This window comes from Bombina bombina, chromosome 7 (genome assembly GCF_027579735.1).
Source record: "Bombina bombina isolate aBomBom1 chromosome 7, aBomBom1.pri, whole genome shotgun sequence".
Taxonomy (NCBI): Eukaryota; Metazoa; Chordata; class Amphibia; order Anura; family Bombinatoridae; genus Bombina; species Bombina bombina.
In genome coordinates this window covers 474,035,513-474,054,912 of record NC_069505.1, presented here as the reverse complement: position 1 = coordinate 474,054,912, position 19,400 = coordinate 474,035,513, and the positions used below count along the sequence as shown (strand labels likewise).

The following is a 19,400-nucleotide window of genomic DNA, read 5'->3' as shown; positions in this document are numbered from 1 at the left end:
TGGGGAGGGGGCTGTGTGTGTGTGATACAGAGGGAATCTATAATATTATATATATGTAAATAAAGCACTGGGGAGGGGGCTGTGTGTGTGATACAGAGGGAATCTCTCTATAATATTATATATCTGTATATAAAGCACTAGAGAGGGGGCTGTGTGTGTGATACAGAGGGAATCTATGTATAATATTATTCATCAGTTTATAAGGTGCAGGGGGAGGAGCTGTTTGCATGTGAGGCAGAAGGAATCTCTTAATAATATTATATATCTTTATATAAGGTGCCGGCAAGTGGGCTGAGCGTGAGAGATTCAGAGGGAATCTCTCTGTAATATATGTATGATGTAATATATCTGTATGTAGAGGGAGTTTTTTTTATAGTATTAACTATCTGTAATGTATAAGGTACACTGGTGAATGGACTATGTATGAAGCAGAGGGAACCAGGCTATATAGGGATGTGTGTGTGAGGCAGAGGTAACTTTTCTATGATATATAGTTACATATGTGTGTGGTATACATATATTTCTCCTGTTAAGTGTAGTCAGTCCACGGGTCATCATTACTTATGGGATATTAACTCCTCCCCAACAGGAAGTGCAAGAGGATCACCCAAGCAGAGCTGCTATATAGCTCCTCCCCTCTACGTCACACCCAGTCATTCTCTTGCACCCAACTAATAGATAGGATGTGTGAGAGGACTGTGGTGATTAAACTTAGTTTTTTATATCTTCAATCAAAAGTTTGTTATTTTAAACGACACCGGAGTGTGTTGTTTCCTTCTCAGGCAGAATTTGAAGAAGAATCTACCTGAGTTTTTGTATATGATCTTAGCGGACGTAACTAAGATCCGTTTGCTGTTCTCGGCCATTCTGAGGAGTAAGGTAACTTCAGATCAGGGGACAGCGGGCAGGTTCACCTGCAAAGAGGTATGTTGCAGTATATTATTTTCTAAGGAATGGAATTGACTTTGAAAATACTGCTAATACCGATATAATGTAAGTACAGCCTTAAATGCAGTAGTAGCAACTGGTATCAGGCTGACATGTATATATGTTAACACTTAAGTATTTCTGGGGAATGGCACTTCACTGGGAAAATACTGTATGCATATATCTTTTAGCCTAACTTGCAGTGGGAGCGACTAGCAGCAGGCTTTTTAAAGACATTTCATATATTAGATTTTAAACGTTTGCTGGCATGTTAAATCGTTTAATTATCTGAGGTACTTGGTGAAAATTGTTTTGGGCTTTATTTTCCACATGGCTGTCGTTGTTTTAAATTAAAACAGTTTACTGAGCTCCCCTCACTGTTGTAGTGTGAGTGGGAGGGGCCTATTTTGACGCTTTTACTACGCATCAGAAATTCAGTCACAGTCTGTCTTTTTCTCCCTGCATGATCCAGGACTCTCCACAGAGCTCAAGGGTCTTCAAAACTAGTTTTGAGGGAGGTAATCACTCACAGCAGACCTGTGAGACTGTGCTTGACTGTGATAAAAACGTTTATATTGTCAATTGTTATACGTTTTTTTTCTGATATTAAGGGTTAATCATCCATTGCTAATGTGTGCAATCCTTTGCTAATTTTGGTTTATATAACTAATCCGGTTCATTGTTATTCAACTGTGACAGTTTTTGTGTGCTTCTTAAAGGCACAGTAACGTTTTTACATATTGCTTGTAAATTTAGTTGAAAAGTATTTCCAAGCTTGCTAGTCTAATTGCTAGTTTGTTTAAACATGTCTGACACAGAGGAAACTCTTTGTGCAATATGTTCAAAAGCCGAGGTGGAGCCCAATAGAAATTTATGTACTAATTCCATTGATGCTACTTTAATTAAAAGTCAATCTGTACATGTTAAGCAACATTCACCAGACAACGAGAGGGAAGTTATGCCGACTAACTTGCCTCACGTGTCAGTACCTGCATCTCCCGCTCAGGAGGTGCGTGATATTGTAACGCCAAGTACATCAGGGCGGCCATTACAAATCACTTTACAAGACATGGCTAATGTTATGACTGAAGTTTTGTCTAAATTGCCAGAACTTAGAGGTAAACGAGATCACTCTGGGATGAGAACAGAGCATACTGATAATGCTAGGGCCATGTCTGATACTGCGTCACAATATGCAGAGCATGAGGACGGAGAGCTTCATTCTGCGGGTGACGGATCTGATCCAAATAAATTGGATTCAGACATTTCAAATTTTAAGTTTAAGCTGGAAAACCTCCGTGTGTTGCTAGGGGAGGTGTTAGCGGCTCTGAATGATTGTAACACAGTTGCAATCCCAGAGAAAATGTGTAGGTTGGATAAATATTTTGCGGTACAGACGAGTACTGACGTTTTTCCTATACCTAAGAGACTTACTGAAATTATTACTAAGGAGTGGGACAGACCCGGTGTGCCTTTCTCAACCCCTCCTATATTCAGAAAAATGTTTCCAATAGACGCCACCACACGGGACTTATGGCAAACGGTCCCTAAGGTGGAGGGAGCAGTTTCTACTTTAGCTAAGCGTACCACTATCCCGGTGGAGGATAGCTGTGCTTTTTCAGATCCAATGGATAAAAAGTTAGAGGGTTACCTTAAGAAAATGTTTGTTCAACAAGGTTTTATATTACAACCCCTTGCATGCATTGCGCCTGTCACGGCTGCGGCTGCATTTTGGTTTGAGTCTCTGGAAGACACCCTGGACTCAGCGACATTAGATGAGATTTCACTTAAGCTTAAAACCCTTAAGCTAGCTAATTCATTTATTTCTGATGCCGTAGTACATCTAACTAAACTTACGGCTAAGAATTCCGGATTCGCCATTCAGGCACGCAGAGCGCTGTGGCTAAAATCCTGGTCAGCTGATGTAACTTCTAAATCGAAATTACTTAACATACCTTTCAAGGGGCAGACTTTATTTGGGCCCGGTTTGAAAGAAATTATCGCTGATATTACGGGAGGTAAAGGCCATGCCCTGCCTCAAGACAGAGCCAAACCTAGGGCTAGACAGTCTAATTTTCGTGCCTTTCGTAACTTCAAGGCAGGAGCAGCATCAACTTCCTCTGCTCCAAAACAGGATGGAGCTGTTGCTCGCTACAGACAAGGCTGGAAACCTAACCAGACCTGGAACAAGGGCAAGCAGGCCAGAAAACCTGCTGCTGCCCCTAAGACAGCATGAAGTGAGGGCCCCCGATCCGGAAGCGGATCTAGTGGGGGGCAGACTCTCTCTCTTCGCCCAGGCTTGGGCAAGAGATGTCCAGGATCCCTGGGCGTTGGAGATCATATCTCAGGGATATCTTCTGGACTTCAAAGCTTCTCCTCCACAAGGGAGATTTCACCTTTCAAGGTTGTCAACAAACCAGATAAAGAAAGAGGCGTTTCTACGCTGTGTACAAGACCTTTTACTAATGGGAGTGATCCACCCAGTTCCGCGGTCGGAACACGGACAAGGGTTTTACTCAAATCTGTTTGTGGTTCCCAAAAAAGAGGGAACCTTCAGACCAATATTGGATTTAAAGATCCTAAACAAATTCCTAAGAGTTCCATCGTTCAAGATGGAAACTATTCGGACAATCTTACCCATGATCCAAAGAGGTCAGTACATGACCACAGTGGATTTAAAGGATGCTTACCTTCACATACCGATTCACAGAGAACATTACCGGTATCTAAGGTTTGCCTTCCTAGACAGGCATTACCAGTTTGTAGCTCTTCCCTTCGGGTTGGCTACGGCTCCAAGAATCTTTACAAAGGTTCTGGGCTCTCTTCTGGCGGTACTAAGACCGCGAGGAATTTCGGTAGCTCCGTACCTAGACGACATTCTGATACAAGCGTCAAGCTTTCAAACTGCCAAGTCTCATACAGAGTTAGTACTGGCTTTTCTAAGGTCGCATGGGTGGAAAGTGAACGAGGAGAAGAGTTCTCTCTTACCACTCACAAGAGTTCCCTTCTTGGGGACTCTTATAGATTCTGTAGAAATGAAAATTTACCTGACAGAGGACAGGTTAACAAAGCTTCTAAATGCTTGCCGTGTCCTTCATTCCATTCAACACCCGTCAGTGGCTCAATGCATGGACGTAATCGGCTTAATGGTAGCGGCAATGGACATAGTTCCTTTTGCACGCCTGCACCTCAGACCGCTGCAATTGTGCATGCTAAGTCAGTGGAATGGGGATTACTCAGATTTGTCCCCTATGCTGAATCTGGATCAGGAGACCAGAGATTCTCTTCTATGGTGGCTTTCTCGGCCGCATCTGTCCAGGGGGATGCCCTTCAGCAGACCAGACTGGACAATTGTAACTACAGACGCCAGCCTTCTAGGTTGGGGCGCTGTCTGGAATTCCCTGAAGGCTCAGGGATCATGGACTCAAGAGGAGAGTCTCCTTCCAATAAACATTCTGGAATTGAGAGCAGTTCTCAATGCCCTACTGGCTTGGCCTCAGTTAGCAACTCTGAGGTTTATCAGGTTTCAGTCGGACAACATCACGACTGTGGCTTACATCAACCATCAGGGAGGGACAAGAAGTTCCCTAGCGATGATGGAAGTATCAAAGATAATTCGCTGGGCAGAGTCTCACTCTTGCCACCTGTCAGCGATCCACATCCCAGGAGTGGACAACTGGGAGGCGGATTTCCTAAGTCGCCAGACTTTTCATCCGGGGGAGTGGGAACTTCATCCGGAGGTCTTTGCCCAAATACTTCGACGGTGGGGCAAACCAGATATGGATCTCATGGCGTCTCGCCAGAACGCCAAGCTTCCTCGTTACGGGTCCAGGTCCAGGGACCCGGGAGCGGTCCTGATAGATGCCTTGACAGCACCTTGGACCTTCAGGATGGCTTATGTGTTTCCACCATTCCCGATGCTTCCTCGTTTGATTGCAAGGATCAAACAGGAGAAAGCATCAGTGATTCTAATAGCGCCTGCGTGGCCACGCAGGACCTGGTATGCAGATCTAGTGGACATGTCATCCTGTCCACCTTGGTCTCTGCCTCTGAGACAGGACCTTCTAATTCAGGGTCCTTTCAAACATCAAAACCTAATTTCTCTGAAGCTGACTGCATGGAAATTGAACGCTTAATTTTATCAAAGCGTGGATTTTCAGAGCCAGTAATTGATACCTTAATACAGGCTAGGAAACCTGTTACCAGGAAAATTTACCATAAGATATGGCGTAAATATTTACACTGGTGCGAATCCAAGTGTTACTCATGGAGTAAGGTTAGGATTCCTAGGATATTGTCTTTTCTACAAGAAGGTTTAGAAAAGGGTTTATCTGCTAGTTCGTTAAAGGGACAGATCTCAGCTCTGTCCATCCTTTTACACAAGCGTCTGTCAGAAGTTCCAGACGTTCAGGCTTTTTGTCAGGCTTTGGCCAGGATTAAGCCTGTGTTTAAATCTGTTGCTCCGCCGTGGAGCTTAAACTTAGTTCTTAACGTTTTACAGGGTGTTCCGTTTGAACCCCTTCACTCCATTGATATCAAGCTGTTATCTTGGAAAGTTCTGTTTTTAATGGCTATTTCCTCGGCTCGTAGAGTCTCTGAATTATCAGCCTTACATTGTGATTCTCCGTATCTCATTTTTCATTCAGATAAGGTAGTTCTGCGTACTAAACCTGGGTTCTTACCTAAGGTAGTCACTAACAAGAATATCAATCAAGAGATTGTTGTTCCATCATTGTGTCCTAACCCTTCCTCAAAGAAGGAACGACTTCTGCACAATCTAGATGTAGTCCGAGCCCTGAAATTTTATTTACAGGCAACTAAAGATTTTCGACAAACTTCTTCCCTGTTTGTCGTTTATTCTGGACAGAGGAGAGGTCAAAAAGCATCTGCTACCTCTCTATCCTTTTGGCTTCGTAGCATAATACGTTTAGCCTATGAGACTGCTGGACAGCAACCTCCTGAAAGGATTACAGCTCATTCTACTAGAGCTGTGGCTTCCACTTGGGCCTTTAAGAACGAGGCCTCTGTTGAACAGATTTGCAAGGCTGCAACTTGGTCTTCTCTTCATACTTTTTCCAAATTTTACAAATTTGACACTTTTGCTTCTTCGGAGGCTGTTTTTGGGAGAAAGGTTCTTCAGGCAGTGGTTCCTTCCGTATAGAGATCCTGCCTGTCCCTCCCGTCATCCGTGTACTTAGCTTTGGTATTGGTATCCCATAAGTAATGATGACCCGTGGACTGACTACACTTAACAGGAGAAAACATAATTTATGCTTACCTGATAAATTCCTTTCTCCTGTAGTGTAGTCAGTCCACGGCCCGCCCTGTTTTTTAAGGCAGGTCTAAATTTTTGAATTATACTCCAGTCACCCTGCACCCTATAGTTTCTCCTTTATCGTTTGGTTCCTGGTCGAATGACTGGGTGTGACGTAGAGGGGAGGAGCTATATAGCAGCTCTGCTTGGGTGATCCTCTTGCACTTCCTGTTGGGGAGGAGTTAATATCCCATAAGTAATGATGACCCATGGACTGACTACACTACAGGAGAAAGGAATTTATCAGGTAAGCATAAATTATGTTATTTCTGCGGTAGAGTTTGTGTATGTATATATGTGTCTGTGTGTAATCTCTGACATGTATGTGCCACGGCCGCAGGTATGAGTGTTACACGATATCACTGACCATGAACAAGATAAAGAAGAAGCTGCCTGAGCGGATCCTGAATCACATCCTGGAGATTCTCTACCTGCTGACGGGAGAGGTGAGAAAACACCATAACTTCACCACGGTAACCTCCTGCAGTGATTATGTGTATTAGTTGCTTAGCAACAAGTGGTGACAGATGCTCAGAGGTAAAGAAAGAGCCGGTGTTTAACCCCTTGAGTGCTAATGATGGCTCTGAGCCATCACAAATTGTCTGTCAGGTGCTAATGATGGCTCAGAGCCGTCACTAGCACTCTCCCCCTTTGAGGGAGGTCTGGGGGCTCCCACCGGCTCCTACTCCGACGATCGGGTCTGCATAGCGACAGGCATTGCCGGGGCTTCACGTTATGCTTGGTGACGTCACGTGCAATGACGTGATGACGTCGCCGTGCAACTTTATTTAACATTAACAATGTTAAATATAGGAGCAGGGGGCATGCTGCTTAGAAGCCTGTATCTCAGGCATCTAAGCAGCTACAGACCCCCAAGACCCACCGTTGGAAAGGTAATCGCCTAACCTTTCCAACAGTGTATGTCTGGGGGATATGAAATAAAAAAAAAATATTTTTAAAAATATAAAAAAAAAAAAAAAAACTTTAAAAAACCTTAGCACACAGGTGGGAAAGTGCTTAGCACTCAAAGGGTTAAGGTGTTTGTGCAAAAACAAAAGTGTAGAGTTGTTCTGGGAATATTCTGTTGTTGAACTTCACCTGAAGAGACCGTTATTTCCCAGCAGCCTTTTGTTATTTGTTCCATAGTCCACATACACAGGCCAGCAATAGGCAGCTTATGTAGTGATGTCAGACTTAGGCTAATAAAGAGTAAACTGGTATTTATATGGTATAAACACATAGTGCAGGAGAGGAAGTGCTATTGTATAGAATGGCCATAAGCATATGTACATATGTCATATATAGATAATACCGCACATACACAGCAATAGGCAGCTTATGTAGTGATGTCAGGCTTAGGCTAATAAAGATAAACTGGTATTTATATGGTATAAACACATAGTGCAGAAGAGGAAGTGCTATTGTATAGAATGGCTATAAGCATATGTACATATGTCATATATAGATAATACCGCACATACACAGCAATAGGCAGCTTATGTAGTGATGTCAGGCTTAGGCTAATAAAGATAAACTGGTATTTATATGGTATAAACACATAGTGCAGGAGAGGAAGTGCTATTGTATATAATGACCATAAGCATATGTACATATGTCATATATAGATAATACCGCACATACACAGCAATAGGCAGCTTATGTAGTGATGTCAGGCTTAGGCTAATAAAGATAAACTGGTATTTATATGGTATAAACACATAGTGCAGAAGAGGAAGTGCTATTGTATAGAATGGCTATAAGCATATGTACATATGTCATATATAGATAATACCGCACATACACAGCAATAGGCAGCTTATGTGGTGATGTCAGACTTAGGCTAATAAAGATAAACTGGTATTTATATGGTATAAACACATAGTGCAGAAGAGGAAGTGCTATTGTATAGAATGGCCATAAGCATATGTACATATGCCGTATAAAGATGATACCTGCACGTACACGGCTTGCTGGTTAGTTTGCTCACATCCTGTGCCTGAAACCTTCTTTCTATATGTTCTGATCAGATCATGACCTTGCAACATGTTACACAGTGCCTTGCAACATGTTACACAGTGATTGCTTGATCAGTGCAGGGGCTCATTAATATTTGTCCTTAATTTGCCACAGCAAAGGAAATATTCAAGAAGCTTCTCAGAGGTTGTGCCTCTGGACTGCTAAACAATCTTAATGTTGCTAACAAATGACCATTTAAATACTTGTAAAAATGTATTGTGTTCACAGACCTTTTGCAATTTGGCACTTAACTCCTGATATATACTGTGCATATATAAAATAGTGTATGCTAGGTCGTGTAGCCCTTGATAATATACTGTGTGTACATAAAACATTTTATTCTATACGTTGACCTTTTGCAATGCTATCCTTAATTGCTGATATATACCCTGCATATATAACAAGGACGGCCCATTATCTAGAGTGGTGTTTCAGCAATGGCATTGAGCTTCTATTATGTCAGGCTCATTAAGTTTTACACAAATGCTCAGATTGATTACACATGGTGGTTGTCTTGTCATGTGACCATGATGAGGATATAACAAGATACACACAGGTGATGTGACAGTGAGATACAGAATATGATAACAGGATACACACACACCTGATGTGACAGTGAGATACAGAATATGATAACAGGATACACACAGGTGATGTGACAGTGAGATACAGAATATGATAACAGGATACACACAGGTGATGTGACAGTGAGATACAGAATATGATAACAGGATACACACACGTGATGTGACAGTGAGATACAGAATATGATAACAGGATACACACACACGTGATGTGACAGTGAGATACAGAATATGATAATAGGATACACACACGTGATGTGACAGTGAGATACAGAATATGATAACAGGATACACACACGTGATGTGACAGTGAGATACAGAATATGATAATAGGATACACACACGTGATGTGACAGTGAGATACACAATATGATAACAGGATACACACAGGTGATGTGACAGTGAGATACAGAATATGATAACAGGATACACACACACGTGATGTGACAGTGAGATACAGAGTATGATAACAGGATACACACACAGGTGATGTGACAGTGAGATACAGAGTATGATAACAGGATACACACACAGGTGATGTGACAGTGAGATACAGAATATGATAACAGGATACACACACACGTGATGTGACAGTGAGATACAGAGTATGATAACAGGATACACACACGTGATGTGACAGTGAGATACAGAATATGATAACAGGATACACACAGGTGATGTGACAGTGAGATACAGAATATGATAACAGTATACACACACGTGATGTGACAGTGAGATACAGAATATGATAACAGGATACACACACGTGATGTGACAGTGAGATACAGAATATGATAACAGGATACACACACGTGATGTGACAGTGAGATACAGAATATGATAACAGGATACACACGTGATGTGACAGTGAGATACAGAATATGATAACAGGATACACACACGTGATGGGACAGTGAGATACAGAATATGATAACAGGATACACACACGTGATGTGACAGTGAGATACGCAATATGATAACAGGATACACACAGGTGATGTGACAGTGAGATACAGAATATGATAACAGGATACACACACGTGATGTGACAGTGAGATACAGAATATGATAACAGGATACACACAGGTGATGTGACAGTGAGATACAGAATATGATAACAGGATACACACACGTGATGTGACAGTGAGATACAGAATATGATAACAGGATACACACGTGATGTGACAGTGAGATACAGAATATGATAACAGGATACACACAGGTGATGTGACAGTGAGATACAGAATATGATAACAGTATACACACACGTGATGTGACAGATACAGAATATGATAACAGGATACACACGTGATGTGACAGTGAGATACACAATATGATAACAGGATACACACACGTGATGTGACAGTGAGATACAGAGTATGATAACAGGATACACACACAGGTGATGTGACAGTGAGATACAGAGTATGATAACAGGATACACACACAGGTGATGTGACAGTGAGATACAGAATATGATAACAGGATACACACACACGTGATGTGACAGTGAGATACAGAGTATGATAACAGGATACACACACGTGATGTGACAGTGAGATACAGAATATGATAACAGTATACACACACGTGATGTGACAGTGAGATACAGAATATGATAACAGGATACACACACGTGATGTGACAGTGAGATACAGAATATGATAACAGGATACACACACGTGATGTGACAGTGAGATACAGAATATGATAACAGGATACACACGTGATGTGACAGTGAGATACAGAATATGATAACAGGATACACACACGTGATGGGACAGTGAGATACAGAATATGATAACAGGATACACACACGTGATGTGACAGTGAGATACGCAATATGATAACAGGATACACACAGGTGATGTGACAGTGAGATACAGAATATGATAACAGGATACACACACGTGATGTGACAGTGAGATACAGAATATGATAACAGGATACACACACGTGATGTGACAGTGAGATACAGAATATGATAACAGGATACGCACACGTGATGTGACAGTGAGATACAGAATATGATAACAGGATACACACACACGTGATGTGACAGTGAGATACAGAATATGATAACAGGATACACACACACGTGATGTGACAGTGAGATACAGAATATGATAACAGGATACACACACACGTGATGTGACAGTGAGATACAGAATATGATAACAGGATACACACACGTGATGTGACAGTGAGATACAGAATATGATAACAGGATACACACATGTGATGTGACAGTGAGATACAGAATATGATAACAGGATACACACACGTGATGTGACAGTGAGATACAGAATATGATAACAGGATACACACGTGATGTGACAGTGAGATACAGAATATGATAACAGGATACACACACGTGATGTGACAGTGAGATACACAATATGATAACAGGATACACACAGGTGATGTGACAGTGAGATACAGAATATGATAACAGGATACACACACGTGATGTGACAGTGAGATACAGAATATGATAACAGGATACGCACACGTGATGTGACAGTGAGATACAGAATATGATAACAGGATACGCACACGTGATGTGACAGTGAGATACAGAATATGATAACAGGATACGCACACGTGATGTGACAGTGAGATACAGAATATGATAACAGGATACGCACACGTGATGTGACAGTGAGATACAGAATATGATAACAGGATACACACATGTGATGTGACGGTGAGATACAGAATATGATAATAGGATACACACACGTGATGTGACGGTGAGATACACAATATGATAACAGGATACACACAGGTGATGTGACAGTGAGATACAGAATATGATAACAGGATACACACAGGTGATGTGACAGTGAGATACAGAATATGATAACAGGATACACACACGTGATGTGACAGTGAGATACAGAATATGATAACAGGATATACACACACGTGATGTGACAGTGAGATACAGAATATGATAACAGGATATACACACACGTGATGTGACAGTGAGATACAGAATATGATAACAGGATATACACACACGTGATGTGACAGTGAGATACAGAATATGATAACAGGATACACACACGTGATGTGACAGTGAGATACAGAATATGATAACAGGATACACACACGTGATGTGACAGTGAGATACAGAATATGATAACAGGATACACACACGTGATGTGACAGTGAGATACAGAATATGATAACAGGATACACACAGGTGATGTGACAGTGAGATACAGAATATGATAACAGGATACACACACGTGATGTGACAGTGAGATACAGAATATGATAACAGGATACACACGTGATGTGACAGTGAGATACAGAATATGATAACAGGATACACACAGGTGATGTGACAGTGAGATACAGAATATGATAACAGTATACACACACGTGATGTGACAGTGAGATACAGAATATGATAACAGGATACACACACGTGATGTGAGATACAGAATATGATAACAGGATACACACACGTGATGTGAGATACAGAATATGATAACAGGATACACACACGTGATGTGACAGTGAGATACAGAATATGATAACAGGATACACACACGTGATGTGAGAGTGAGATACAGAATATGATAACAGGATACACACACAGGTGATGTGACAGTGAGATACAGAATATGATAACAGGATACACACACGTGATGTGACAGTGAGATACAGAATATGATAACAGGATACACACATGTGATGTGACAGTGAGATACACAATATGATAACAGGATAGTCACACGTGATGTGACAGTGAGATACAGAATATGATAACAGGATACACACACGTGATGTGACAGTGAGATACAGAATATGATAACAGGATACACACACGTGATGTGACAGTGAGATACACAATATGATAACAGGATAGTCACACGTGATGTGACAGTGAGATACACAATATGATAACAGGATACGCACACGTGATGTGACAGTGAGATACAGAATATGATAACAGGATACACACACGTGATGTGACAGTGAGATACAGAATATGATAACAGGATACACACAGGTGATGTGACAGTGAGATACAGGATACGCACACGTGATGTGAGAGGGGTCAGTGATGTTTGTACGTTTCTCTCTTGCAGCGCGTGACTAACTCACTGATAGCGAGTCACATGACCGGGGACAAGATGACAACAGAGAGAATACTGACCCACACCCTGCAGATCATGTACCTGCTGACAGGGGAGGTGAGAGCTGATATGACATAATAACATCTGCCTGTCCCTGTGACTGGCTGTATTTGTTTATTTACTCTTGTGTTTTATTTACATACTGTAACATTGTTTGAAAATATTAATATGGGTTGATTAAAGCCTGGAATGCCCTTGCACATTCTATACATGGGATATACTACTTTTTTACACTACGGTTCACATTACATTTTTTTATGGAATGACAAAAAATATGTATATTTCTGTATGTAATTTAAAAAAATGTGTAATCAGAAATGAACCCCCATCAAAGTAAGGACGCAAATGGAACTTTTCAATGAAATGTGTTTATTCAAATAAAAGTTACTTGCACCTGAAAACATGGTTAAATGGTTTGGGGGTTTAGTGGTGGTGGGGTTATTTCTGTGTAGGCCTGGCAGTTTAGGGGTTAAATGCTATGGGGGCGTGGCAGTTACGGTGTTTATTGGAATGGGGTTAAGGAGCCTGTAATGCTGTTTGGTACTATTACTGCTCATAGTAATGGTTTACATCAGCTTTTAAAAAGTGCAATTAAATTTGCACTTGATATTCAGCTGGTGATATCATGGTAAATTTGACTTTCTAGCTAATCAGGGGGAATTTGGTTTAAATCACTAGACAGTAAAACCAGATTTAAATCATGGTTTTCTACATAAAAGTTTCTACTGTAAAATAATAACTTTCCAGATAAATTTTCCAGTTATATCAGAAAATTACTAATTTAGTTATATACCTGTAGAAATAAATACACAATAATGAAATTATTGGGATGTGAACTATATCCAGTCATTTATAATTTATCAACTTTTCTGCTGTATTTTATTGATAGGAGAAAAATAATCATTACCTAAATAATAATTTAAAGTGATGAAAATATTAGAGCATTTAAAAAAACTCTAGGATTTACCATCACTAAAAATAAATTAGTTTCAGTCATCATTTATTAAAAAAAAAGGTGCTAAACTTACCCTTCTGCGCCACGGCACCTCGCTACAGTTAGCGGCTCCAGCGCTCTTTACCAATGAGGTGACGTTGCCATCTCTAAATGAATAGCGTGCTAGGATGTCATATGACACGCACAGCTATTGGTTTAGAGGTGGAAACATCACCTCATTGAAGAAGAGCACTTTGCCATGTGTGCCCGGAGATGCTGACTTTAGCGCGCTGCCACAGCACAGATAAAGTTTATCACCTTTTTTAAACACTCGGATTTACCATCACTTTAACTAAAACAATAACATTACAGGTTTTTACTTACCCCTAATTAACGCATTATAAGCATGTAATCCACTAATTAAGTTGTACATAACAGATTAGTCTTTCATAAATATTTTAACCAGTGACTTCTAATACCAAATCTAACAATACTGGTTGCGTGAAGCTCAGACCAATGTATCTCTTCACTTGGAAACTAAACCATAATATTTAGTTTGGGTAAGTGGTGGCATATAAATGTCTTTAAAGGTGACATTCCAGTCCTTAGTCTTCTGGTGGCTTATTTGTTCTATAGAATTACACAATTACAGGAAAAGTCTACCCCTCCCTTGTAGCAGCATTCACAAGCTGATCATAGAGGTGAGCACTGCTGGGAAATGTAACATTATTCCAGTGTCAGGGACCCGTCTGGTCCTGTGAATATTTTCCTACCTTTTGTCTGTGTTTCTGTATGCTCTCAGTACGCTCACACACACACACTGCAGCATTCACTGGCTGAGCAGATAGGTGAGCTCTGCTGGGAAAAGTGACATTATACAGTGTCAGGGCACAATGACGTCCTTTACTGATCCGTCTGGCCCTGTGAGTATTTTCCTACCTTTTGTCTGTGTTTCTGTATGCTCTCAGTACGCTCACACACACACTGCAGCATTCACTGGCTGAGCAGATAGGTGAGCTCTGCTGGGAAAAGTGACATTATACAGTGTCGGGTCACAGTGACGTCCTTTACTGATCCGTCTGGCCCTGTGAGTATTTTCCTACCTTTTGTCTTCTGTATGTTCTCAGTAACATTACTCCCCCCCCCCCCATACACACACACACAGCAGCATTCACCGGTTGAGTGGAGAGGTGAGCACTGCAGGTGAATGTTACATTATACACTATCACGGCACAGTGACTCCCTTTACTGACCTATCTGTCCCTGTGTGTAATTCCTACCTTCTGCCTAGTCTCTGCAGGTCCTCAGTAACATTATCCTGGTTCTGTCTGTAAAAGTGTGTGACAGAACCAGTCCCTGTGTCAACGCTGAATGAGTTGTGTGTGTGTTTCAGGTGCCTATAAAGTGTGTGACAGAACCAGTCCCTGTGTCAGCGCTGAATGAGTTGTGTGTATTTCAGGTGCCTATAAAGTGTGTGACAGAACCAGTCCCTGTGTCAACACTGAATGAGTTGTGTGTGTGTGTGTTTCAGGTGCCTTTAAAGTGTGTGACAGAACCAGTCCCTGTGTCAGCGCTGAATGAGTTGTGTGTGTTTCAGGTGCCCATAAAGTGTGTGACAGAAACAGTCCCTGTGTCAGCGCTGAATGATTTGTGTATGTGTGTTTCAGGTGCCTATAAAGTGTGTGACAGAACCAGTCCCTGTGTCAGCGCTGAATGAGTTGTGTGTGTTTCAGGTGCCTATAAATTGTGTGACAGAACCAGTCCCTGTGTCAGCTCTGAAAGAGTTGTTTGTGTGTTTAGGTGCCTATAAAGTGTGTGACAGAACCAGTCCCTGTGTCAGCGCTGAATGAGTTGTGTGTGTTTCAGGTGCCTATAAAGTGTGGGACAGAACCAGTCCCTGTGTCAGCGCTGAATGAATTGTGTGTGTGTTTCAGGTGCCTATAAAGTGTGTGACAGAACCAGTCCCTGTGTCAGCGCTGAATGAGTTGTGTGTGTTTCAGGTGCCTATAAAGTGCGATGATGTTGCCGTGTATTTCTCTATGGAGGAGTGGGATTATATAGACGGACACAAGGAGCTTTACAGGGACGTCATTGTGGAGACTCACCAATCACTAAGGACTATGGAGATCCCAGGAAACGAGAGCTCAGGTAATGCTCTGTAGTAATAATAAATATCTTGCGCAGCAAATGCGCATAACACTAAAGAAGTGACTGACAGTGAATACATAGGGGCCAATTTACTAAAGTGCGGAAGGACATGATACAATGTAGCGTATAATGTCCGCCGCACATCGATAAATGCCGACAGCATACACTTTCGGCATTTATCATTGCACAAGCAGTTCTGGTGAACTGCTTGTGCAATGCCGCCCCTTGCAGATTCGCGGCCAATCGGCTGCTAGCAGGGGGTGTCAATCAGCCCGATCATATAGGATCGGGCGGATTGAAGACCGCAGCTTGTTTTCTTTTCTAAGACATGGAGAGTCCAATTACTAGTGGGGTATTAAACTCCTGGCCAGCAGGAGGAGGAAAAGAGCACCCCAGCAAAGCTGTTAAGTGTAACTTCCTTTACCCATAATCCCCAGTCATTCTCTTAGCCTCTGTCAATGTAGGAGTGCAAAGTTAGTGTCTGAAGATATTTAAAGGGACACTGAACCCAAAACATTTTCTTTCGTGATTCAGATAGACCATTACATTAAAAGCAACTTTCTTATTTACTCCTAACATCAAATGTTCTTCATTCTCTTGGTATCTTTATTTGAAATGCAAGAAAGTAAGTTTAGATGCTGGCCCATTTTTGGTGAGCAACCTGGGTTGTTCTTGCTGATTGGTGGATAAATTCATGCACCAATAAAAAAAGTGCTGTCCAGAGTTCTGAACTAATAAAAAAGCTTAGTTGCCTTCTTTTTCAAATAAAGATAGCAAGAGAACAAAGAAAATGTGATAATAGGAGTAAATTAGAAAGTTGCTTAAAATTGCATGCTCTATCTGAATCACAAAAAAATTTGGGTTCAGTGTCCCTTTAATAATTTTATGGGTACTTTTCCCTCATGCTGTGAGGTGCCGACATCAATCTTGCTGATCAGAGTTTTGTAGAAGTGCTAATCTCTGCTGGAGAGGTTTCTATATCTATATATCTATTACTAGTGGGATACTCATTCCGGTAACGGTAGGAGACTCAGACAGATGCGTAGCTTCTTGTCTGAGGTGGGGTATTAAAGTTTACCTTAAATTTAGTCTGTGTTCTAAACCTATTGTTTTGCTCATTTTTAAAGGGACGCTCAGGTTTTATTACATTTTCATGATTCGGATACAGCATGTAATTTTTATTATTTTGTAGTAAAGGCAAAATAACAGAAAACAAGGGGAACAACAAAAAAAAAAACAGTCCATAATAACATAAATCTTGGTATCTAAATGTTACATAGTAAGTGGCTTAAAAAGGATTACAAGATACTATAACAATAAATAACATAAATTGTGAGTCTACTTCCTCATTGAGAACCTATACACTTCAACTATTGCAATAAAGAAGTTAAAATACTAAAAAACTGTCATGAGTGTAAATCTTTGGTATTGTTAAACACAATAAGTCTCACTTTGACTCAACAAAACAACATTTTTCCAAGAAGAGAAACAACATAGTAAAGGACTGCCGAAAGAAAAGGAAATGAAAGTAAGGAGAAGGGGATAAGATACAGAAAAGGGATTATCTCCTGACCACGTTACTCCTGGCATGGTGTGTATATGTTACTATTTTTCTAATTACCTATTTTTCTCCTGTCACGACAGAGGGCCAAATGCACATGGGGGAAGGGTGTCCATTAGGAAGGACTTTGATGACTTAGGATGGTATGCTAAGCCATATTGTGTAGAACCCAATAATACCAAACCTTCTGGAAGGTTTCTTGGGTGTCTAGAGTAAATGCTACCTGTGCTGACATGTTGTAGTAAAATTTGATCTTGAGTATGATTTCTTCCCAGGAGGGGGTACCCTCTTTCCAATGGCGGGCTATACAAACCCTTGTGGCTGTGCATGTTATCTTAATGAGCAAGTTAATGTGTTTATTACATTTCTTAAGTCTAACGTGAAGTAGGGCTTGCTCCATGGATAAATGGATTGGGCTTTCTAAAATAACACTTAGAAACCAAGATAGTTGGTTACAGATTCTATGCGCGTGGGTACAGTCCCACCACATGTGTTTGTAATCCCCTTCCTCACCGCACCCTCTGTAGCAAAGTCTGGATCTATTTCTGGAGGAGTGTGAGGTTATCTGAGGTGTAAGATACCAACGGAAGTCAGTTTTAATGCAATTTTCCAGCATGTCTGCACTCAATAATCCTTTCTCTGCATTGAATAGAATTGTGTGCCATTCCTGAATCTCCATTTCTTTATTGATATCTTTTTCCCATTTAGTCTGCAGAGTGGATTTAGAGTTTCCTGTGGCTAATTGGATTTCGTGATAAAGTCTTGATATAGTATTCTTGGGTCTAGATGTAACACTACATATATTCTCTAACGTGGAGAGAGGGTTTTTAACTATGGCTGGTAAAAGAGATTGAATGATAGAGGTGAGCTGTAGATACAGGAACCACTCTAATTTGATTGGCTGAAGTTTATCTTGTAACTGGGAGTAGTTCAGCACTTTACCCCTTTCCAGGAGGTCAGCTATTCTATATAGTCCTCTATTTTCCCATTTTTTTAAGATCTGGACCAATTCCTGTCTGACTATGCATGCAAGTGGAGTTTTAGTGGAGTGTTGGGGAAGTAGAGCTAAAGAGGTGGTCAACTTGGTCCATTGTTTAATCATGAAATTTATAACGGGGAATTTGTGGGATTTTCTATTGATGCATCTCTTTGGGTCCCAAAGAATTAGATTGCGTGGTATAAACCCTGCAATATCCGACTCAAGTTGTGTCCATACAATGTCCTCGTCAGGGTCGTTAAGAAGGGCTGTCTGTGCCAGTCTGGCTGCTTGGTAGTAATGTTTAAAGTTTGGTGCCCCCACCCCACCCAACTTTCTATTTCTATTGAGGAGAGCTGTGGAAATTCTAGCTTTTTTGTTACCCCTTATAAAACTATTTACACGTTTTTGGAGGTCATCTAAGTCAGGGGCTGGGATTCCTATCGGTAAGGTGCGGAACAAGTATAAAATCCTTGGCAAAACCATAATTTTGATCGCTGACAGCCTACGAAACCACGAGAATCTTAGTTTACTCCAATTATTTAAATCTTGTTTAATAGATTTGTACATGGGAGGGTAATTGGCCTGATATAAGACAGCATGTAATTTTAAACAACTTTCCAATTTACTTCCATTAAAAAAATGTGCACAGTCTTTTATATTTACACTTTTTTGAGTCACCAACTCCTACTGAGCATGTGCAAGAACTCAGACTATACGTATATGCATTTGTGATTGGCTGATTGCAATCACATGGTACAGGGGGAGTGGAAATATACATAACTTTGA

At 41.0% G+C, this 19,400-nt stretch overlaps 1 protein-coding gene across 1 annotated transcript in view; it reads left to right on the top strand.

The window, feature by feature from the left end:
- The window catches only part of LOC128666767 (zinc finger protein OZF-like), a 152,588-nt gene that overhangs the window by 35,859 nt on the left and 97,329 nt on the right, over window positions 1-19,400 (top strand). The window contains exons 2-4 of the mRNA XM_053721551.1: window positions 6,582-6,687; window positions 12,945-13,049; window positions 15,927-16,074. Coding sequence (XP_053577526.1) covers window positions 6,582-6,687; window positions 12,945-13,049; window positions 15,927-16,074 — 359 coding nt within the window. The remainder of the gene's footprint in view (window positions 1-6,581; window positions 6,688-12,944; window positions 13,050-15,926; window positions 16,075-19,400) is intronic.